Source organism: Rhincodon typus, chromosome 6, assembly GCF_021869965.1.
Source record: "Rhincodon typus isolate 14 chromosome 6, sRhiTyp1.1, whole genome shotgun sequence".
NCBI lineage: Eukaryota > Metazoa > Chordata > Chondrichthyes > Orectolobiformes > Rhincodontidae > Rhincodon > Rhincodon typus.
Window position 1 is genome coordinate 24,736,020 of NC_063337.1, and position 22,029 is coordinate 24,758,048.

The 22,029-nt window shown below is 41.7% G+C and overlaps 1 protein-coding gene across 1 annotated transcript; it reads right to left on the reverse strand.

Moving 5' to 3' along the window:
- Positions 1–3,425: 3,425 nt before the first annotated feature.
- Positions 3,426–22,020, reverse strand: LOC109917252 (NHL repeat-containing protein 3). Its single transcript, XM_020517045.2, has 7 exons — positions 21,716–22,020; positions 17,884–18,036; positions 16,812–16,962; positions 15,576–15,779; positions 13,492–13,583; positions 11,363–11,475; positions 3,426–4,390 (listed from the first exon to the last, which is right to left on the reverse strand). Exons 1-7 carry the CDS (start codon positions 21,815–21,817, stop codon positions 4,156–4,158), a joined length of 1,050 nt encoding a protein of 349 aa, XP_020372634.2. The 5' UTR covers positions 21,818–22,020; the 3' UTR covers positions 3,426–4,155.
- Between the last annotated feature and the right edge of the window lie 9 nt (positions 22,021–22,029).

A 22,029-nucleotide genomic window follows, 5' to 3' on the forward strand; every position in this document is an offset into this window, starting at 1 on the left:
AAAGAATATTTCTTGCAACAGAACATTGATTGGAAGTGTTTTAGCACTCTCTTGTGGAGGAGATCTGAAACTACACTCAATTATGTGAATTTCCACAAAGACACTGAACTTAAGGCGGATTCAGGGGGAAGGCAGTGAAGTAAACTTTGATTGCATCTGACTTTTCAACAGTATTACCCTGATCCAAATAGTACACAATTTATTAAACAGCAGTTACATCTTACAACTGATCTAAAGTTGACACGATTTTTTTTGCCTTGAACCACAAATTTCAAATCATTAATTTGCTATGTCTGAATCCATGATGTTCATAGATCTAAGCAATTCATGGATGTAGCAATCAGGCAAGCACTCAGAACAGGTTAATCCAAAAAAATGAGGCATACAAAATTAAATCAGAGCTTAAAAGCATCAATTGAACAGAGTTCACTGGCCATTGTGGGCCACATTTTCAGGTTCAAGGTCCTTAAATAGTCATGTGCCATTGTTTGGATACCTGTGACATGGTGGGAGTCAATATTCAACTCCCAGGCATAAAACTGTCGATAGGCCATCATTAAGTCCACCAGACTGCATCTATATTGTAATCACTGGAGGTGAAGTTGGCACAATTCCCTCACAGCTGATCGATCCATATGCCAATTTTATACCCAGCGGTGAGTTGACATCCCACAGGAAGCATAATAGTTGCCAACAATTCCTGACTTTCTTGACTGAAATCTGCACATTGATAGTGGCAAACACACTTTTAGATCTATCTGGTAGAGCACCTTCTGTTCTGTTTTTAGACATCCTTCTTCCTAATGCTACATCTTTCCCGATTAGGCCCTGTTTAAAATTGTATCAGATTATAAAAGGATCTCATTTGGCATAGTCTTCTAAGGCTTCCATTTTCTTTGTGTGGGTAACCCAAACATCAGCAAAACCATGAGCTGAAGATCTGACATAGTTGGGATTTGTGCATGTAAGTGACAAAGTCATTTTACTGTTCACTAATCCTGTTTCCACTATGCAGAGAAGATTAAAAAGTGGCCTAACTGATAATGTGTATAAGGCAACATTACTGGTTTGCTTCATTAGGCTATACACTTACTTATGGCCCATAGGATTTCTGTTCTTTAACAACTTTGATCAACTATTTTAATATAATGCATTAAAGAACACCCATTTATACAACATATTTCCATTTGTAGAATGCTGACAAGTGCTTCACCATCAGTGTATTACTTTCCAAGTACAGTCAACAGTGTGTTTTAGGCAAGCATGGTAACCAGGTTATGTACAATGAGAACAGACTAACTGAAGACTTGCTTCAATTATGTCAGAGCTTGATTAGACTGCGCTTGGAGGACTGTGTGCAATTTTGGTCTCCTAAACTCATGAAAGATATTACCATAGATGGAGTGCAAAAAAGGTTTGCACAATTTTTTTCCATGGTGGTGGGATTATCTTGTGAAGTCAGGTTAGGTAAACTGGACCTGTATTCTCTAGAGTTTCAAATATGGAAGGTAATCTCATTGAAACTTACAAAATACTTAAAAAGATAGGCAGGTTACATGCAGGTACGATGTTTTCCCCAAATGGGGAGGCTAGAACCAGCAGGCACAGATTGAAAATAAGGAGGATGCCACTTAGGTTCAGGCTGAGAATTTTTTGGTACAAAAAATGGTTTTGTGAACCTTCAGAATTCTCTACAATAGAAGGCTGTGAAACTGTCTTTGAGTATCTTTAAGGTAGAGATTGATAGATTTGTTACTATTTGTGGCACACAGTTATGGGGATAGGGTGGTAAAAGGCATTGAAGTGTTCAATCAGCCATTATCATGCTGAATGGCCTCCACCTGTTCCTATGTTCTTAAGATTGTTTTTTTTTAGGACTGGTTAATTAGACATGGGTGTTGCTGGAAAGGCTGGTAGTTATTGCCCATTCTCAATTGCTATTTGGGAAATTGTAGTGAATCACTTTCTTGACTGCAGGAGTCAATCTGGTGCTAGTACACACAAAGTGCAGGTAGGGAGAGATTTCTGGAAATTTGACACGGTGACATAGAAATATATTACCATTCCTTCAATGTCATATTAGTGTATTTGAGGCAAACTTGCAGTTGTCTGTGCTTTGTTTGCTTGTTGCCCACGTACTTCTAGATGATGGAGATTATTGGTTTGGAGGATTTTAGTCATCGAGTCATACGGCATGGAAACAGACCCTTCGGTCCAATTAGTCCAAGTTTCCAAACTAAACAACCCCATCACCCTGTGATAACAAAGTGTGGAGCTGGAGGAACACAGCAAGCCGGGCAGTATCAGAGGAGCAGGAAAGCTGACATTTCAGCTCGGGAAAAAGGGTCCTTCCTGGCAACATCCCATAAGTGTAACCTCTTTTACAGTATCAGTAACATCCCTTTCCAAATCTTTTTGGAAATCACTTTTTTCATTAATATTGCAGTAATAAAGCTTTGTAGCTTCAGCCCAATTTCCAATTGTTACGTATAGAATTTGCACCAAAACAAAGAAAGAGAACAATTTACCTTAGAGGAGGAATGAAACAATAAACTTAAAAAATGCAAATTCATATTGGACAAAGGAAAGAGAATAAAATTCTATATATCCTTTACATATAATCAATATTGTAAGGCGAGTAACATAACTGCCTCTCTTCATGTGTTACATTCTAGTTTAATCCCACGTAGCTATTTTTCTTGAATTAGTGGGCAGAAAATCACAAATTAATTAAACTGAAATTAAGATGATGAATAATGAATGAAGATCTATCTTTACCAAGAACGTTTTCATCCTTTCAGAAAAATAGCAGGAGGAAAACTTTAGCTGATATAATGATGTTATCCCAAGTCTATGTAGCAGAGGGTCAGAGGGCTAGTTTTGACAGATGGTAAAGACAGGTTGAGTCCACGAGATAGAACCAATAATCCTTCAGTTTCCACTTATGAGAGACTCTAAGATCAGAATCTTTGGAGTATGAGCTTACACTTGGTCAGGGATTTTGATAGAATTCCTAGTGTGGAAGCAGGCCCAGCAAGTCCACAATGACCTTCCAAAGAGCATCTTACCCAGACCCACCTTATCCCTGCAACTAAAGCAGAAACCCAAAATAAAACATCATAATGAATGAATGTAACATAGGTTGACGTAAAATTGTCTCCACATGATTAAAATGCAATTTTCTGCACCTGACATCTTGCTTGGGAAATGGCATGTTAGTTCTTGACCCAACAATACACATTGTAGAAGGATTTTGTACAAAGATGATACCAAGAATTGCTGAAACAAGGAGAGAGTACCTAATGTGAATAAAGGCAAAACGTGGAAAATGGCTGAAGGCAATACCAAGGTGTAGGGAAGAGCACAGAAAATCAATTCTACGTAAATTACTAACAGTGCTGGCAAATTTGCAATAATACTTAAAATTTCAAATAGCCACAACATTTTTTTTATTTCATGGTGTGTTCATTACATTTCATTCATTTTAATATAAACCTCACATTGTATTTGGAAAGGTAAAACAATTTAACATCAATACTTTGGTAACATATCCCTCCTCTCTTTCATTAACTCCTTTTTGGGATATGGTTTCATGAGCTGCACTTCATCCCTCAACTGGTCATTATTTGTGGATGAGCCTTGCTATTGAGTATCAGTTACTTATTTGATTTGCAAGGACTTTTCACAGCAAAAACCATTCTTGTCTTCAATTAAAATCTACACATTCACTCCCAGCAAGGGGCACTGGATAGCATTCGGGAGAAGGGATCCCATTTTGGGGATTTCTGCCCCACCTGAACCTAGAATACAGAGGTAGGGCAATACAAGTGTACTGCACTTATCTTGTCTCTATCAGCTTGCCAAACTCAGAACAACCTGAATAAAACCTGGAAACTTCCTAGTTCAATTCTCAGCTGACGAATTTTTAAAACCAAGCTTTACACTGGATTGGAATAATCCCACTTGCAGTGAAAATGCAACATCATTTGAGACACCCTGTGGGAGAGTGCCTTAAACTGCTTTGCATTAATACTTTTATGGTTCAGATCAGGTTGTGGCACGTGCATTCTATCCTCACTCTAATATTAATGCACATTTGAAGCACTTTACATCATTATGATAGTGGTAGTGTAACTTCAATGAATGTTACAAAAGCTATTTTCTGTTTGTAGGTATAAATTTCTGAGCTTGACGTGCACCGATTTCAGCCACATAAATGGCTCCAGTTTTCTGACTAACATCAACTAGGTGAGGTTTCACATCATCAGCCAACTGAATTGTGTCCTCTATGCGGCATGTCCCAATGTCACCTATTGGTGGGACAGACAAAAAAACTATTCTGTTGACGTTCAGCTGGGCCACAATGAAGAACTTCTTGTCAGATGTTAGCCTGTAAAGAATTTTAAAAAAAAAAAAATCAAAATTTAAAATAAAAACACTTTTTTTGGAGAAGATTGCTACATGCAACATAGAAAATGAAATTGTTCATTATTACGAAAGATGATCTAAAAGCTTAGGATAGTGGCATTTGTCTACGACTGGATAATAGCCCGAAAACTCTACTGACTGCAATCACAGCAGTCATGCTGGGACTGCACCCATTATTCCCTTTAACAGTGACCCCTGTCAAAATTTATGTCGTCAGTGGGAGGGAACCTCTATAGAGAAAGAAAGTGGATCCAAAGTGTCACTTCCAGCAATACCTTCGCACCCAACCATGTGTCTCTCTTCTGGGAAGAAAGGGTGGGGTAGCATTGCTTAGATCCCTTCTTTTACCCTTGCCTTCGATCCGACTAGATCCTATTCCAGAATTTGCTTCGACGAATACAAATTGACCCAAATCATCCAAAGAATGGCAATCACTGTTGGAATGCCTTACTACTCCTACTATTTGGCACAGCAACAGAGCTCTACATTTCTGATCAGGAGTTCAGAACCCTGCGTATTCAGAAATTTGGAACACAGTTTAAATCAGAGTCCTTCCAAGATTAAGTTTGTCAGAAGATAGGGAGGGAATGTCAGATGGTCAGGGCAGGGGTCAGGTGGTGCAATTGGTGGGGTAGTTGAAGAGTTGAAGAAAAGCAGTTAGTTGGAGACCTAGTCAGGTCGGGTCAGAGAAGGGTCACCCAAGAGTTAGACAGATCTTTAATCTGTTTGACATTTTCTAGGTAATAAGCCAGGTAAGTAAAATGGGTTAATACAGTGTGGAGCTGGAGGAACACAGCAGGTCAGGCAGCAGGGGAGCAGGAGAGTCAACGTTTAGAGTTTACACCCTTCATCAGCACTGGGGCCGGGAAGGGAGCTGGGAAACAAATAGAAGGAGGAGGGGTGGGCTGGGGGGAAGGTAGGTGGGATGGTGTTAGGTGGATACAGTTACAAAAGAAAGAACAAAAGAAAATTACAGCACAGGAACAGGCCCTTCGGCCCTCCAAGCCTGCGCCGATCCAGATCCTCTATCTAAACCTGTCGCCTATTTTCCAAGGTTCTGTATCCCTCTGCTCCCTGCCCATTCATGTATCGTCTAGATACATCTTAAATGACGCTATGGTGCCTGCCTCTACCACCTCCGCTGGCAACGCATTCCAGGCACCCACCACCCTCTGCGTAAAGAACTTGCCATGCATATCTCTCTTAAACTTTTCCCCTCTCACCTTGAAATCATGACCCCTAGTAACTGAGTCCCCCACTCTGGGAAAGATCTTCTTGCTATCCACCCTGTCTATACCTCTCATGATTTTGTAGACCTCAATCAGGTCCCTCCTCAACCTCAGAGATAGTAGGAAATGTCAGCCTTCCTGCTCCTCTGATGCTGCTTGGCCTGCTGTGTTCATTCAGCTCTACACCTTGTTATCTCACCCCGTCAACCTCCGTCTTTCTAATGTAAATAATCCTAATCCACTCAACCTCTCTTCACAGCTAGCACCCTCCATACCAGGCAACATCCTGGTGAACCTCCTCTGCACCCTCTCCAAAGCATCCACACCCTTTTGGTAATGTGGCGACCAGAACTGTACACAGTATTCCAAATGTGGTCAAACCAAAGTCCTATATAACTGTAACATGACCTGCCAACTCTTGTACTCAGTGCCCCGTCCGATGAATGAAAGCATGCCATATGCCTTCCTGACCACTCTATCGACCTGCGTTGCTACCTTCAGGGTACAATGGACCTGAACACCCAGATCTCTCTGTGCATCAATTTTCCCCAGGGCTTTTCCATTTACTGTATAGTTCGCTCTTGAATTGGATCTTCCAAAATGCATCACCTCGCATTTGCCTGGATTGAACTCCATCGGCCATTTCTCCACCCAACTCTCCAATCTATCTATATTCTGCTGCATTCTCCGACAGTCCCCTCCACTACCTGCTACTCCACCAATCTTAGTCATCTGCAAACTTGCTAATCAGACCATCTATACCTTCCTCCAGATCATTTATGTATATCACAAACAACACTGGTACCAACACGGATCCCTGTGGAACACCACTGGTCACAGTTCTCCATTTTGAGAAACTCCCTTCCACTACAACTCTCTGTCTCCTGTTGCCCAGCCAGTTCTCTATCCATCTAGCTAGTACACCCTGGACCCCATGCCACTTCACTTTCTCCATCAGCCTACCATGGGGAACCTTAACAAACGCCTTACTGAAGTCCATGTATATGACATCTACAGCCCTTCCCTCATCTGTCAACTTTGTCACTTCCTCAAAGAATTCTATCAAGTTAGTAAGACATGACCTTCCCTGCACAAAACCATGCTGCCTATCACTAGTAAGCCCATTTTCTTTCAAATGTAAATAGATCCTATCCCTCAGTATCTTCTCCAGCAGCTTCCCCACCACTGACGTCAGGCTCACCAGTCTATAATTACCTGGATTATCCTTGCTACTCTTCTTAAACAAGGGGACAACATTAGCAATTCTCCAGTCCTCCGGGACCTCACCCGTGCTCAAGGATGCTGCAAAGATATCTGTTAAGGCCCCAGCTATTTCCTCTCTTGCTTCCCTCAGTAACTTGGGATATATCCCATCCGGACCTGGGGACTTGTCCACCCTAATGCCTTTTAGAATACCCAACACATCCACCCCCCCTCCACCTCCTTATGCTGACTTGACCTAGAATAAACAAACATCTATCCCTAACCTCAACATCCGTCATGTCCCTCTCCTCGGTGAATACTGACGCAAAGTACTCATTAAGAATCTCACTCATTTTCTCTGACTCCTCACATAACTTCCCTCCTTTGTCCTTGAGTGGGCCAACCCTTTCTCTAATTACCCTCTTGCTCCTTATGAGGTAGGGGGTAGTGGAGATTGGTTAGTGGGGTGGGTGGGGCAGCTAGGTGGGAAAGAAGATGGACAAGTTGTGTCAGGTCAAGAAGGTGGGGATGAGAAGGAGGATAAGACCGGGGGTGGGGAGATTTTGAAACTGGTGAATTCTATGTTGAGGCCATCAGGCTAGAGGCTCCCGAGGCAGAATATGAGGTGTTTACCTCCAGTTTGCGCTTGGTGTCATTGTGACACTAGAGGAAGCCCAGGATAGACACATCACTGAGGGAGTGGGAGGGGGAGTTAAAATGGTAGCAACTGCAAGGTGTTGTTGATTATAGTGTTCAGAGCGTAGAGGTTCGACAATGCTGCTTCAGCCACCAACAACGCCTACGTTAACTTCCACTAATACCACTGACCACATCGCTACTTCTACTTCCGCCCACGTGACCATTTCCATACACACACCCACTCTCGAGACTGTCTCCACCCCTGCTCCCAGCTCCAGATCTACACCTAGCCCCAGGCCCAAGCTCTGGCATTCACTATCCCCCCAGACATCCCCCTCACTGAAGACAAATGGTCAGTCCTCAGTAAAAGACTCACATTCATTCCTCTCTGCCCACACATCAATGAATTCCTTTTGTGTTTGGATGTCCAACACTTTTCCACCGCCTCAGTGCCTACTTATTTAACTGTGAGTCTAACCCACCCTCTACAGACCCCTCTTCCCGCCTCCAACGCACTCCATCTTCCTGGACACCACCCCACGGCCTCCTACCCTCCCTCAACCCCTTCATTTCCAACTGTCGTCATGGCATCTATTGCCTGAATCTCTCCATCCCTCTCACTCACTCCAACCCCTCCCCATCAGGACACGCAGTCTTCAGCTCCAACCCCAACCTCACCATCAAACCCGCAAATAAGGGCGGGCCGCAGCGGTGGTATGGCGCACTGACCTCTACATCATGGAGGCCAGGTGTCAACTCTCTGACACCTCCTCCTACTGCCCTGTTGATTATGACCCCACTCCTGACCACCAAACCATCATCTCTCAGACAATCAATAACCTCATCACCTCAGAAGAGCTCCCACCCGCAGCCTCCAACCTCATCATCCCCCAAACCCGCACCGCCCGGTTCTATCTCCTTACCAAAATCCACAAACCTGACTGCCCCAGTCAGCATATTGTCTCTGCCTGCTCCTGCCCCACTGAACTGATCTCCGCTTACCTCGACTCTGTATTTTCCACCCTGGTCCAGGAACTCACCACCTATGGTTGGGACACCACCCACGCCCTCCACCTCCAAGACTTTCAATTTCCCAGGCCCCCAACACCTCATCTTCACTATGGACATCCAATCCCTGTACACTTGTATCCCGAACACTGATGGCCTAACAGCCCTCTGCATCTTCCTCTCCCACAGGCCCAACCAGTCCCCCTCCACTGACATCATCATCCACATAACAGATCTTGTCCTTACCCTCACCAAATTTTCCTGTAACTCCTCCTACTTCCTACAAACCAAAGGGGTGGCTATGGGCACGCGTATGGGTCCGAGCTATGCCTACCTCTTCGTACGATACATGGAACAGTCCCTCTTCTGCAGTTACACTGGCACCAGCACCCACCTCTTCTTCCACTACATTGATGACTGTATCGACACTGCCTTGTGCTCCCATGAGGAGCTTGAACAGTTCATTAACTTTACTAACACCTTTCACCCCAACCTCAAATTCACCTGGACCATCTCTGATACCTCCCTCCCCTTCGTGGACCTCTCCATCTCCATCTCCGGTAACCATCTCAGCCCTGACCTCTATTTCAAACACACCGATTCCCATAGCTACCTGGATTACACCTCCTCTCACCCACCCTCCTGCAAGAATGCAATCCCGTACTCTCAAGTCCTCCGCTGTATCTGCTCCAAGATGGAGCATTCCACTCCCGGACATCCCAGATTTCCTCCTACTTCAAGGACCGAAACACTCCCCCACCCGCCCTCTGTTGATCCACAATCCCTCGCCTGCATCTCTTGCATTTCCTGCACATCTGCCCTCAAACCCTCTCCCCACAACAAAAATAAAGACAGAGACCCTCCGGTCCTCACACACCACCCCACCAACCTCCGCATCCAACGCATCATCCTCCGCCACTTCAGCCACATGCAATCCAACCCCACCAAAGAGATATATCCCTCCCCACCCCATCTGCCTTTCATAGAGATGGCTCATTCCGTGACTCCCTCATCCGCTCCATGCTCCCCACTAGCCTCACCACCCCAACACCTTTCCCGCTGGAGGTGCTACACCTGCCCCTACACCTCCCCTCTCACCTCTGTCCAAGGTCCCAGACAAACTTTCCAAATCCGAAAGGAATTCACTTGTACATCCTCCAACCTGGTCTACTGTATCTGTTACACCCAATGTGGCCTCCTCCACATCAGTAAGACCAAGCGCAGACTCAGTGACCGATTCGCGAAGCATCTGCACTCTGTACGCTATAATCAACACCTTCCAGTTCCCAACCATTTTAACTCCCCCACCTCCCCCACCCACTCCATTGGTGGCATGTCCATCCTGGGCCTCCTCCATATCACAATGATGCCACACCCAAACTGGAGGAACAACACCTCATATTCCGCCTTGGGAGCCTACAGCTTGATGGCCTCAGAATAGAATTCACCAGTTTCAAAATCACCCCACCCCTGGCCTCATCCCATGTCCAACCGTCCCTGTCATCCCTGCCTCCTTGACCTGACACTAACTGTCCATCTTCTTTCTCACCTATCCGCCATACCCTTCCCACTGACCAATCCTCAGTACACCCTACCTGCATCCACCTAACACCATTCCATCCACTTTTTTCCAGCTCCACCCCTCCTCCCTCTATTTATTTCCCAGCTCCCTACCTCCTCCCCAATCCTGATGAAGGGTGTAAACCCGAAATGTTGACATTGCTTCTCCTCTGATGCTGCTTGACCTGCTGTGTTCCTCCAGCTCCACACTGTATTGACTCCAACTGCAGCATCTGCAGTTCTCACCATCTCTGTTAAGTAAAATGGAAAACTTACTGGGGGAGCTTGCGGACTAGGGATCTGGAGACCAGCTAATGTTCTGGGGGGCCAGGGGTTCAAATCCTACCACAGCAATTGATGAAATTTTATATTTGAATAAATCTGTAATTTAAAAGCTAATCTCAGTGAAGACAACCATGAAATTATTATCAATTGCCATGGAAATCTATCTGGATCATTGACACTCTTCAGGAAAGGAAATCTGCCATCCTTACTTTATCTAGCCTACATATGATGCCAGATCCACAGCACTGAAGGTGATTTTTAGCCATCTCTTAAACTGGTCTATGAAGCAACTCAATTCAGGATGAATTAATGATAGTCAACAACAAACCTTAAGTCAGAGTTAGAGATTTTCCTGAAGGGTTCCGAGAACAGGGAAATTTCGGTCAGAAGTTCAAACTTCCTAGGCAATTCTCACACGGTCAGTGTATCAGGGACAGGGGAGGAGTCTTGAAGAGTATCTCTAGTCGTATGTCTAGTCTTTTAATAAGTCTGGGCTAATATTCATCTCCGGGTACTAGTTTCATGTACAATTGTACTTCATATGCCAGCTTTCACCATCCTGCCAGATACCTATACAAAGAATGATCTCCAAATCCAAGCTGCTGATTGCCTTGAAAGGGAAGTTTCACTCCACGCAAGTCAATACAGAATGATCACAGACTTGACTTAACCTATTCACTCCATTTCTGTGGCAGACTTGCTGGTCTCTCCTCTGAGCAGAAGCCGAGGAACTCTGGGCCCAGGTTTTGCAGTGAGCTTTTGTTCCTTTAAGAAAACTGGAATATTTGCCATTACAGATGCCTTGCATGTGGAAGAATTGGGTTCACAGCCAACACTTCTGAGCTTTGAAATGTAAATCTCAGCCAAAACAAGGTAGAGAACACAAATCTAATGCTTCCCAACAATTAAAGAAGGAGGTAGAAGTCACAAACTGACTAGCCATAGAGTTTCCCAGTTTCATTCTAAAAGTTGAGATTTTCTATTATAAGTTTGTGGATTTATGAACTCACCTCACAGAGTAAGGAGCATCATCTGTGAAGCAGCTAGACCAGGACCCAAGCCACTCTCCTGAAGCAGCATCAAATGCTTGCAAACGTTTGTTTCCTCTGTCAGCTACCCAGATCTAAAGTAAAACAAAACTGCATTACAAGCAGAAACATTTGCATGCAGTAAGTCCTCACTTACAATTGTAGTTGATTTCTTTGGGATTTCCAGGGAGACAACGTTAAACAAGAGTTAGGTTGTCTTGGACATTCCTCATCCAGTAAAATCAATGTATAGACTGAAATACGGTACCATGCATGTTCACTATTGAAAAAACCAATAAATTAAGATCACTAAATATAAAAGAAATACTGTACAGTTAGGCAATTTAGGACCAATTTCAGCAGGAAAAAAGAATTGAGTTGAAATGCTTTATTTTCATAAAAACCATTCATAAATGAAATAACCGTATAACAAATACAAAATATTATAAATCTAAATTACTGCAAAAGAAATCTACTCTCTCCTTGTTTTGGATTGATCAGGCTCCATCTAGTGGCAAAAACTGGTTAGTAACGTAGCAGCTGAAATGCCAAGATTTAAGCGGGAGTTCAGAGTCGGAATGGGAATGAGGAGTAGCTCAAGTCCCCGGAGATGGCAACAACACTGGAGACTTTAAGGACAGAGGATGGAAATAAAAGCACAGTACAGAGGGCCTTCAGAACTGAAGGCAAAGTCAGGGCAGGGGCGTGAGGCTGGGAACAACGTCAGGAGCAAAGGGAAAAAGGGCTTCATCACAAGAACGACGGTGGGAGCAACAGCAGCGACAAAAGCGGAACGGGGATGGAGAAAAGAGGAACAGCTGAAGATTTTAGTGGTGGCAACGGACACCGGGGTCTTTAAAATTAAGGCTGGAGGGTGAAATGGGAGTTGCAAATAACATTGTCTTCAGCGATGAGCGCATGAGGTGGGGAAAAATCATGCGCAATGCAAATCATATAACAGGAAGTCTGTGGCAAATGTGGAAAAAGTGAAACTTTTTGCAAAATTAAACAGATATATCGTCACTATTTTGTTAGTAATGTTAAAGCAAATCATGAAGCAACTCAACGTTAAGCAGGGACTTCCTATTCGTATTTTTCTCCTTTTTACTTTTGCACCTTCGATGGAACCACTTGCTATGAATCTGTCTGTTTTAGCCAGGAATTGCTGAAAACCATTGTTGATACCTCCTCTTGGTTTACTGATAACAGGTCTGCCTGCAATGAGGCCAATGAATATTTTCAGGTTTTTTTGATGACGTGAATTTATCATAATTTCATCTTTGTTTCAATGTTTCATGAATTCTTTTACTTATCAAAGTGATTAATGTAGATAACGAGAATAAATTATTGTACCTATTTTGTACCTAGTGTCCTTGTCAAGTAGTTTCGACTCAGGTGTTGAATGTACACTACACCAATAATTTGCATTGATCCAAACTTAAAATGGCACTCTCGCTGCATGTACAATGTTTCTGTCAGTTATTCTTGTTATCTCAACTCAAGATACTAGTGATGTCAAATCTGAAGCAGTTCTTCATGCAAATTAAATCTAGTTTGAACGTAAGTAATGAGACTGACTTCAGTTTGGAAAAGTTACAGTTATTATCCCATCATCTTCTGCTGGATCTATATTCTGACCTGAGAGGGAAAAATAAAAAAAAAGTTGCTGCATTGTCAACATCTAATTTTACTGGAGAAGTTTTACTTGAACGTCAAAATATATTTCAGTTATGGATTTAATAAATTTTACACTAGAGGGTTAGATTTGAAAAATTAATCTGCAGTTCATATTGGGAATTGATGTGCAGATAAATCCAGTGACTCTTGCACTTGATTTTTTAACATGCACACATGAACTGCAATGTTCCGTACTGGGAGCATAAATTGACAAAATTATTTTCGCAAATACTAACATTTCAGTTGAATATTCGCAAATAGGTTGTAAAAGGACAATTAAATTGTGATATTCTTGAGCACCTACTTATTACTTTTGCACTGACCCAAATGTATTCAGCAGTCCTATTGATAAAATACCACAGTGTCAATATATTTTTGATTTCATAATGCATCATCAGACAATTCATTTAATAATGACAGAGGCTGAGACTTACTCTTCCTACATTATCCTCAGTTACGCTGTGTGGAATGTAAAATTGAGAAGGTCCAGCTCCCTTTTCTGCTCTCATCCAAACTATTCCTAAGCCTGCAACAAATGACAGCCGTAGTTATTTAGTAACTTCTAATAAAGAACAATCCTACTAGGTGGAAAAACTATATGAATGATTGCAGCAGCAAACAGACACTAGAAAAACATTCATGTTCATTTTGTATGGATCTCACACATTAACCAAGGTGAGGTGACAGTGGCATTATCCCTCAAGTATGAATCCAGAAACTTGGTTTGCATTCTAGGGATGCAGGTTAGAATCCCATAACGACAGATGGTGGAATTTGAATTCAATAAAACAAAAATCTGGAATTAAGAATCTACTGATGACCATGAAACTATTGTTGATTGTCTGAAAAACCCAATGCCCTTCAGGGAAGGAAATCTGTCATCCTCATCTGGTCTGGCCTATATGAGACTCCAGACCCACAGCAATGTGGTTGACTGTTAACTGTCCTCTGAAATGACAGTATCAAATCGCTACAAAGTCTCAAAAAAAAAACAAAGCCATCCCAGATCAACATACTTATTCATATACATTAAACAGATTTCTAAAGAAAAATTCTTATGGGTCCTATTCTTTTCTTTGAAAATGTTTTGATTTTAATCAGGGTATGAATGCGCATACCTGCCAGTAATAGGCAAAAATGTTGACAGGAGAGTTACATATTCCTGACTCTATACCAATTTTGTCCTTTAATTAGCAGCAAAATGGCAAATAATTCCCTTCTGATATTTGTCCCTCAGATGCTTCTTTCCTGAAAACATACACCAGACCCTGCTCGAGAACAATATAGAATATTAAAAACCGAGTTATAGGATTTTCTTTGTTCACTTGTGAACACTGGCTAGGCCAGGACTTATTGCCTGTTCCTAGTTGCCCTTGAGAAGGTGGTGGTGAGCTGCCTTCTTGAGCAACTGCAGTCCATGTGATGCAGGTAGACCCTCAATACTGTTAGAGAGGGAATTGCAGGATTTTGACCCAATGACACTGAAACAACAGTAATACATTTCCAAGTCAGCGCGGGAGAGAGACTGAACCCAGCATGGAGTGCCTGCAGGTCCATGCCTAACAAAGGACTGTAATCTGCAACTTTTAACTTTACAGTTCTTGTCAGTATAAAGTAGTAAACAAGAAATAATGCTGAACTTTTAACATTGGTTTCTTTTTTTTTTACTTTTACCTAAGATTTTGTACCTAGGTACCTTGTACGCAAGATGGCACCATGATTGGCAACATTGTAAACATTTCACTGTACTCCTCTATCCCTGTGCTTGAGTATATGTGAAATGAAACCTAATAAAGTCAGAATGGTGAGTGGCTTGGAGGGGAACTTGCAGGTAATGATGTCCCCACATATCTGCTGACTAGTGGCCAACAGAACCTCATGGATGTCCAGGATTGATTTGCAACATTTGTTCGTAGTCTGTCCCATTTCGCATGGTGATAAAACCACACAATATGCTGCAAGAATGGAAAAGCCTGAGCTGTAATATCCAGATTGCTGCCTTAAGATGTGCAGCAATCTTGAAATGACCAGCTCTGCACGTTAGGTTAGTTCCAGTTATGAAGGTTTTGCTTTAAAGAAGTATTCTTCCACACATACAATCACGTTCAAGTGTAATGCAGCAGTCTCACGAGCAGCTTTAACAATTTCAACTAAATTTAAAATGGGGCAAGTGGGGTTCCACTAAACTTAGGAGAAAGCACTGGCAAAAAGATGTCACAAAACTGGAACATTCTTCTTACATACAAGCCATAAGCCTAGTGCAGCATGTGTTAGATACAGCTTAAATGTCCTCCTTCAAAATGGCCCATCCATCTCTCCCGAAAAAGAACTGGACAAATCTTAAAAGAGCTCACTAGCTTTCAGGACAGTGTCTCAGTTTATTTAGTGCTTTAAGATAATAATGGGAGAAACTACAACAAACTCTCTTCCACAAACATAATAGCAACTTCAAACCACAAAAGTAATTGTTTAGAAAACAACATTCATTGAAGTTACCAATTTAAACAATTACAATTACCTTGATTAGCTAGCTTGATTAGCCTATTATTTAAGCCTCCATCGCCATCCACAATGTAAATTTCCTCTTTGTTAGAAACAAACACTTCTGCTGGTTGATCAAATTGTAACGGATTTAAATTAGAGCCAGGTGTTCCAGGTGTCCCCAGAATTTGAAGAAGTTTTCCCGATGGTGTGTACTGCTTTACTGTGTGTCCATACTTTCCTACAGAATATGAAAAATCTGCAGTTTATAACATTCCTTCTATTACCTTAGGATGACTTCCAAAGTATTTCAGAAAGAAACAGTTACTTTTAAAAGTATGGGAGTTACTGTTACTTTGTGGGCATACATGGCATACATGGCAGACTCTTCCCCTGAATACTTTGCAATTCCACTGCAATATCAATGAATTATACACTACACTTCTGAGTTTGGGTCCGAACATGGATTGGCTGTCCGTTTCCAATCTCTCTGTACAAACTTCCCAGCTCAAACTCATTTCACCAGGTAGTAACTGCTAACAATTTTTTATCTACATCTTAATTTTTACATAGAATACCTGCCAACTTAGCTTATGTAGTTAGTTATTTACCTAGCTTTGGGTAAGCAACATCTTTATATTTTTCAAAATCTATTCACACTAATTCCTCAAAAAGATCAAAGGAGGTCATGGCTAGGCTTAAGATTTCAAGACCAAGCTGAAACAATGGTAATGTGAAGCAAACATTTTAAAATGTTTTTAAATACTGAAAGCCGTGATCAATGTAGGTTTGTGGTTCCAATGCATGTCAAAATAACAAATGCCAAGACTTCACTCACAGAGTCTCCATTTCAAGCTATAATTTTTTTTCCCACTATCTCTCATCGTGGTTTCAAACAGAGGTGGAATGTCACACTATAGAATGCATACAATCAACCTACTTCTCTCCCTTGACAAGAAAAAAATTTGTCTTACATTAGGATACTTTTTACCCTTATATAGCATAGTAACATTAAAAAAAAATCAAAGTCTATTGATTGTGAGAGAGAAGTAACAATTGGATATCCTGATGTTAAATTCACCACGACTAGTTGCAAAATTGAATGGGTTATCCCAGAAAAGTAAATTGTACCACATAAATGATACTATGTCTTGACATGTGCCTACCCCAACATTTAGAATGAACAGGGAAGTTATTACAATCAAATTAAACAGATAAAACGTTATTAAAATTGATTTGATTCCAAAATCAGAAGCTGTAAATTCCACTATACCATTTCCAACATCTGTCACCCACACAGATGACAAAGACGCTGTGTTAGTTGCAAATATCCCATGTGGCATCTCAATTGTTGTGGTATTCCACTTTCGGAGGAAGTATCCCTGCTCTGTAAACATCAAAACCTTCGGTACCGATTCTCCTCTCTGGAAGATTTCAGAAAGCATTAACAGTCTTTCTAATTATGAGAGAATTTAAACAATTTGGAATACATTTTGACGTAATACATGAAATAGTTTGAGCTGCTACATATAGTTCTAAAGAAAAATCTTCAGATCACTATATATTATTTGGCAGTTGATATTAAGGTCCAATTGTACCTGCGTTAGTGAAGACATGGCATAGAAAATTGTGAATGAAAATGTTTCAGAATTACAGTGGCAAAAGTATAGTTTCCATTTTCTGGTAATATGGATTCCTTGAAAAGAAGTCAGAGCATAGGAGAAAAAAAGATTATCATGCCCATTCACATTTACCTCTCCAGTACAGATAGATCTCATCATGGCATTTTATTGTATGGTCGATAGCCCAATGTCCACCCTTTCATTACTATATTTAATAGATTTCTCCAAACATCTGTTTCTCTCGAGTAAAGAAATTTTCAAAATTTGATGCCCACTGATTTCCATTAAGGAACATGCTTAAAAACATAACATACTATTTTTATCAAGTTCATATGGCTTAGTGGTACAATTACCTTTATTAGCTAGCTTGATTAGCCTGTTACTGAAGCCTCCATCGCCATCCACAATGTAAATTTCCTCTTTGCTACAAACACTTTTGCTGGTTGATCAAATTGTAAGTCAAATTTAAGTCAAAGCCAGATGTTCCAGGTTTCCCAGGATTTGTGTTATTTGGGGGAAGTACTTCAACAACATGTATCCCATAGGGAGAGGCCATAGTGATCTTGACTGTTCTTTCTTATACTTAGCAATTTATTCACTGGTGGCAGAGGTTTAGGCTCCAGTGACCAAGCCTTCTTTCCAGACAGAAAAATCCAAATAAAATGTGAGAGTATTAAACATTGATAACATCATAGCACGTTCAAGTGCAAATGTGTGTCTCACCTGAGCCACATAGACAACATCTGCCACTGGGTCGACTGCAACACCAAAGACTTGACCTGAAAAATATTCAGGAAAATTGGGCCATGCAGTATCCAGTTTGTAGAGGTTTTTCTCAGCCACCTTAGGTAATTTCAAGTAATAACGAGCTGAGGCCTGATGGATTCAAACATAAAAAACAATTTTAAACATGGCACTCATGTGTCTGGTTCACTGTCTGTCAATGATTATGGTGTAATACCAATACAGGAAACTAATTTAGTGAATTGAAAGCAACCACTTTTTCCATTAATATGATTGATTGAAGGAAAGAAAAAAATCTCCTGTCAATGTGCTATTTTTACATATATAACCCCTGGATATTTTCAACAACGAGGTTGTAGACATTCGCACTGAGCCAGTGGGTTTGGCTGCAAACATTTTGTCACCATGCTAGGCAATATCGTCAGTGCACCTCCGGTGAAGCATTGTTGTTCTGTCCTGCTTGTTATTTATATGCCTTATTTTTTTGGGGTACTTGGTACCACTTCCAGTTCTGATTCTCAGTGGTTTCTACACCAGGTCTAATTCAATGTGTTGAAAATGAAGGCAGAGGGATCCAACACACCCCGCTTCTACAGACTCCCCAAGGTACACAAACCGGGGGTTCTGCTCAGACCCACTGTCTCACTACTAGGCACACGAACGTATGGACTTGCCAAAGAACTACAACAGAAATTGAAATACCTAGTTGACAACACTACCCTCTCAATCCACTCATCCCAAGAATTCCTCAATATCATCAAGGACACCAGGTTTGAAGAGGACAAGATGATGATATCCTTCCACATAACAGCACTATTTATATCCATAAACATTGACCTGACCAAAGAGACAATTGCCACACTACTGGACACATCAAGTAGACAGGCCCCCTAGGACACCAACAACATCAATTTAAGGACACCACCATGAAACTATTAGATCTGTGCCTCACAACCCACTTCACCTTCAACAATGGCACATACAAACAAATCAACGGAATACCAATAGGATCCCCAATATCAGGACTGATTGCAGAAGCATTAATGCAAAGGCAGCGCTCCCCACTATACAACCCAAACTTTGGGTCCGAAAAGTAGATGACACCTTTGTGGTTATCAAATGCACAAAACTAGAAGAAACCCACCAACATATAAACAACATACTCATTGGGATAAAATTCACAAAAGAAGAAGAGAACAACAACTGACTACCTTTCCTGGACATAATGGTAGAACGCAAAAACAACAGGGAACTCCAGAGTAGCGTATATAGAAAGACCACACATACAGACCAAATACTCAATGACACTAGTAACCACCCCAACACCCACAAATGGAGCTGCATCAGGACACTATTTAAATGAGCCACAACACATTGCAGCAACTATGTGAAGCAGAACAGGAGCACCTATACTGAGTCTTCAAAAGGAATGGATACCTGAAAAGCACAATCTGCCATTACCTCCAAGACAGACCACAACAGGAAGACACAACACGACCAGACTCAATAGTCACCCTACCGTACAAAGACATTTCAGAGATGACCACAAGACTACTCAGTTCCCTAGGTATCAGGGTAGCCCACAAACCAACGACCACCCTACAACAGCTACTGACGAACACAAAGGATGCCATACCTAAAACTAGCAAAACCGGTGTAAAATACAAAATACCATGCAAGGACTCTGAGAAACACTACATAGGCCAAACTGGAAGAAAACTGACGTTACGGAGAACACAAACACCAACTAGCCACCATGAGACACACCAATTCTCGCTTGTCTCACTTCACACGGATAACAAGGGACAGAAATTCGACTGGGACAACACAGCCATAACTGCACAAGCCAAACAGAGACACGCCAGGGAATTCCTGGAGGCTTGGTATCCTAACTGGAACTCCATCAACAAACACACTGAATTAGACTCAGTGTACATGCCACTGAGAAACAGAACCGGAAGTGGTACCAAACACCCCAACAAACTGAAGCATATAAATAGCAAGAGGGGCAGAGCGCCAACACTTCACTGGAGGTGCACTCACTGTGTTACCTAGTAGGGTACGAAATGTTTGCAACCAAAACCACCGGCTTGGCGAGCATGTCTACAACCTCATCCACAACCCAAGCTACAAATCTTCGCAAAAAGCTTTCAGGGGACCATTTTACTTCATGCAATTCAAAGTGTCATTTTGTGAAAACACTGGTGAAGAGGAGACAGATGACAATCTCTTCTGTATGTTTGTTAAAAATAGCTCTTCAAACAACTGGAATGTTAAAGGAAAGTGATAAGGATCACTTATGTTCTAAATTTGTGTTAATGATGCTTTGCAGTTTGAAATTTGCCTTCTTTGACCAATCACACAATCACCAAATTTTTCCTCTGCTAATTTAGGAAGTTAAATGGGAAGGTGGGAGAAGTTGATTAGGATTACAACTTAGTGCAAATTTGGAGGATCTTGTGCCACAGCGGGAGTGTCCCTAGCCCTGGACCAAAAGGCCCGGGTTCAAGTCCCACCTGCTCCAGAGGTGTGTAATAACATTTCTGAACAAGTTGATTAGAAAAATGGATTAAATAGAAAAGAAAATACAAATTTATGGCTGCTAGGACTCTAGGCTGATAGACAGAACCTCAATTTAGCACTATATCTGAAAAATGGTATGATTTTTCTTTTCTAATAAATCTATTATTCTTTGTTTTAAAAGTACACTGACAGCCTCTTGTGAATGTGCTCAGTAACTGCTCTCCACGATTGAAATAAAAAAAACAAAGTTGGGTCTAACAAGCCAGATTTCACTCTGGGATCTGACCTGTCCAGTATTGACAACAGCTGACAATGTTCAAATTATCCTTATAATTGGCAAACTGAATAAATTTTCACTGCAGGTCAACCAGAATCTGTGAAATAAGAAACGGAGTTAACTTTTCAGGTGAATAACCTTCTATCTAAGCTGGGAAAGGCTACAGGAGTAATAGGTTTTAAGCAAGTGAGAGGGGGCGTTTTTATGCGGGAGGATGAGGCTGAGAGAAGAACAACAAAAAAGTAGGAGGTAGGTGAGATCAGTGACAAAACGTTTTATGGTGCAATACCAAGGGAATAGTTACGGGACAAGCACAGAAATAATGGACATATCCGGAAGAGATATGAATGGCAGAATGATGAACAGTTGCCATCTGAAAGCAAGAAAAAACAGAAAATGCATTGAAACCAGGAAGGAAAAAAAATCAAACAAAATGAAAGCAGAGCTCGCGGCTGTGAAATAATTGAGCCTATAAGACTGTAATTGTTGAGTCTATCAGAGTGTAACGTGTTTAATCGAAAAATATGCTGTCCCTCGAGCTCACGTTTATGTTTTTTCGACCACAGCAGGAAGCTAAGGACAGAAACACCTAATGGAAACAAGATGGGTAATTAAAATAACAAGTGGCTGGAAGTTCGGGGTCACGTTTTTCTTTACCGTAAAAACAATTCTGTTCTGCACTTTCAATCTGCTCAAATTGTTAAAACTGTCGAGCACTTCCGCAAAACAACCGCAAGCTTACTTCCCACTGACACCGGCCATGTATTGTTATCTCCCGATTAAACAACGGACTCAGTCAAATTTCTCAGCAATCCCCGGGGCAGGCCGACACTCCGTCTGTTTCTCTTTCCGCGGATGCCGAGTTTCTCCAGTGGTCCCCACCCCTGACAAAACATGAACCAAACATCGGCCCGGTTTCCCTTCACAGTTGGGCTGAACGCTCCTTCCCCACAAATAAAAGAGACGTTTCCTCGGCAAGTTTGAAAACGACAGACTTTCTTAAAAACGTACCGAGTTGGTGAAGCGTGTGAGTAAGAATATCCAGAGGGAGAGGAGTGACACGATCATGACGAACACGACAAAGGGTTTGATTCGTTTGACAGACGCAAACATCCAGTTCGCCCTGAGCGTTGACAGTTAACAGAAACGGAGGTGGCTACTTTAACTGCCTCCACAGCGGTACGGAGATTCAACGAGCGACAACCCTGCTGAAATATTTTAAATTTTAAAAGTGATCATGGAGTGTAGGGTGGTATAAAATAAACAGATGCACGAGTTAGAAAATGGGCTGTTGAAGGGCATTGTCGTCATCATTTAGCGTCAAA

Excerpts from the sequence above, each read along its gene's own strand:
- LOC109917252 (XM_020517045.2), bottom strand. The coding sequence starts at position 21,817 with ATGTTTGCGTCTGTCAAACGAATCAAACCCTTTGTCGTGTTCGTCATG. Across the intron at positions 13,584-15,575 it reads AATCAAGCTAGCTAATCAAG|GCTTAGGAATAGTTTGGATG; the intron begins GTAATTGTAATT and ends CATTTGTTGCAG. Across the intron at positions 4,391-11,362 it reads GATGCTCCTTACTCTGTGAG|GCTAACATCTGACAAGAAGT; the intron begins GTGAGTTCATAA and ends AATTCTTTACAG.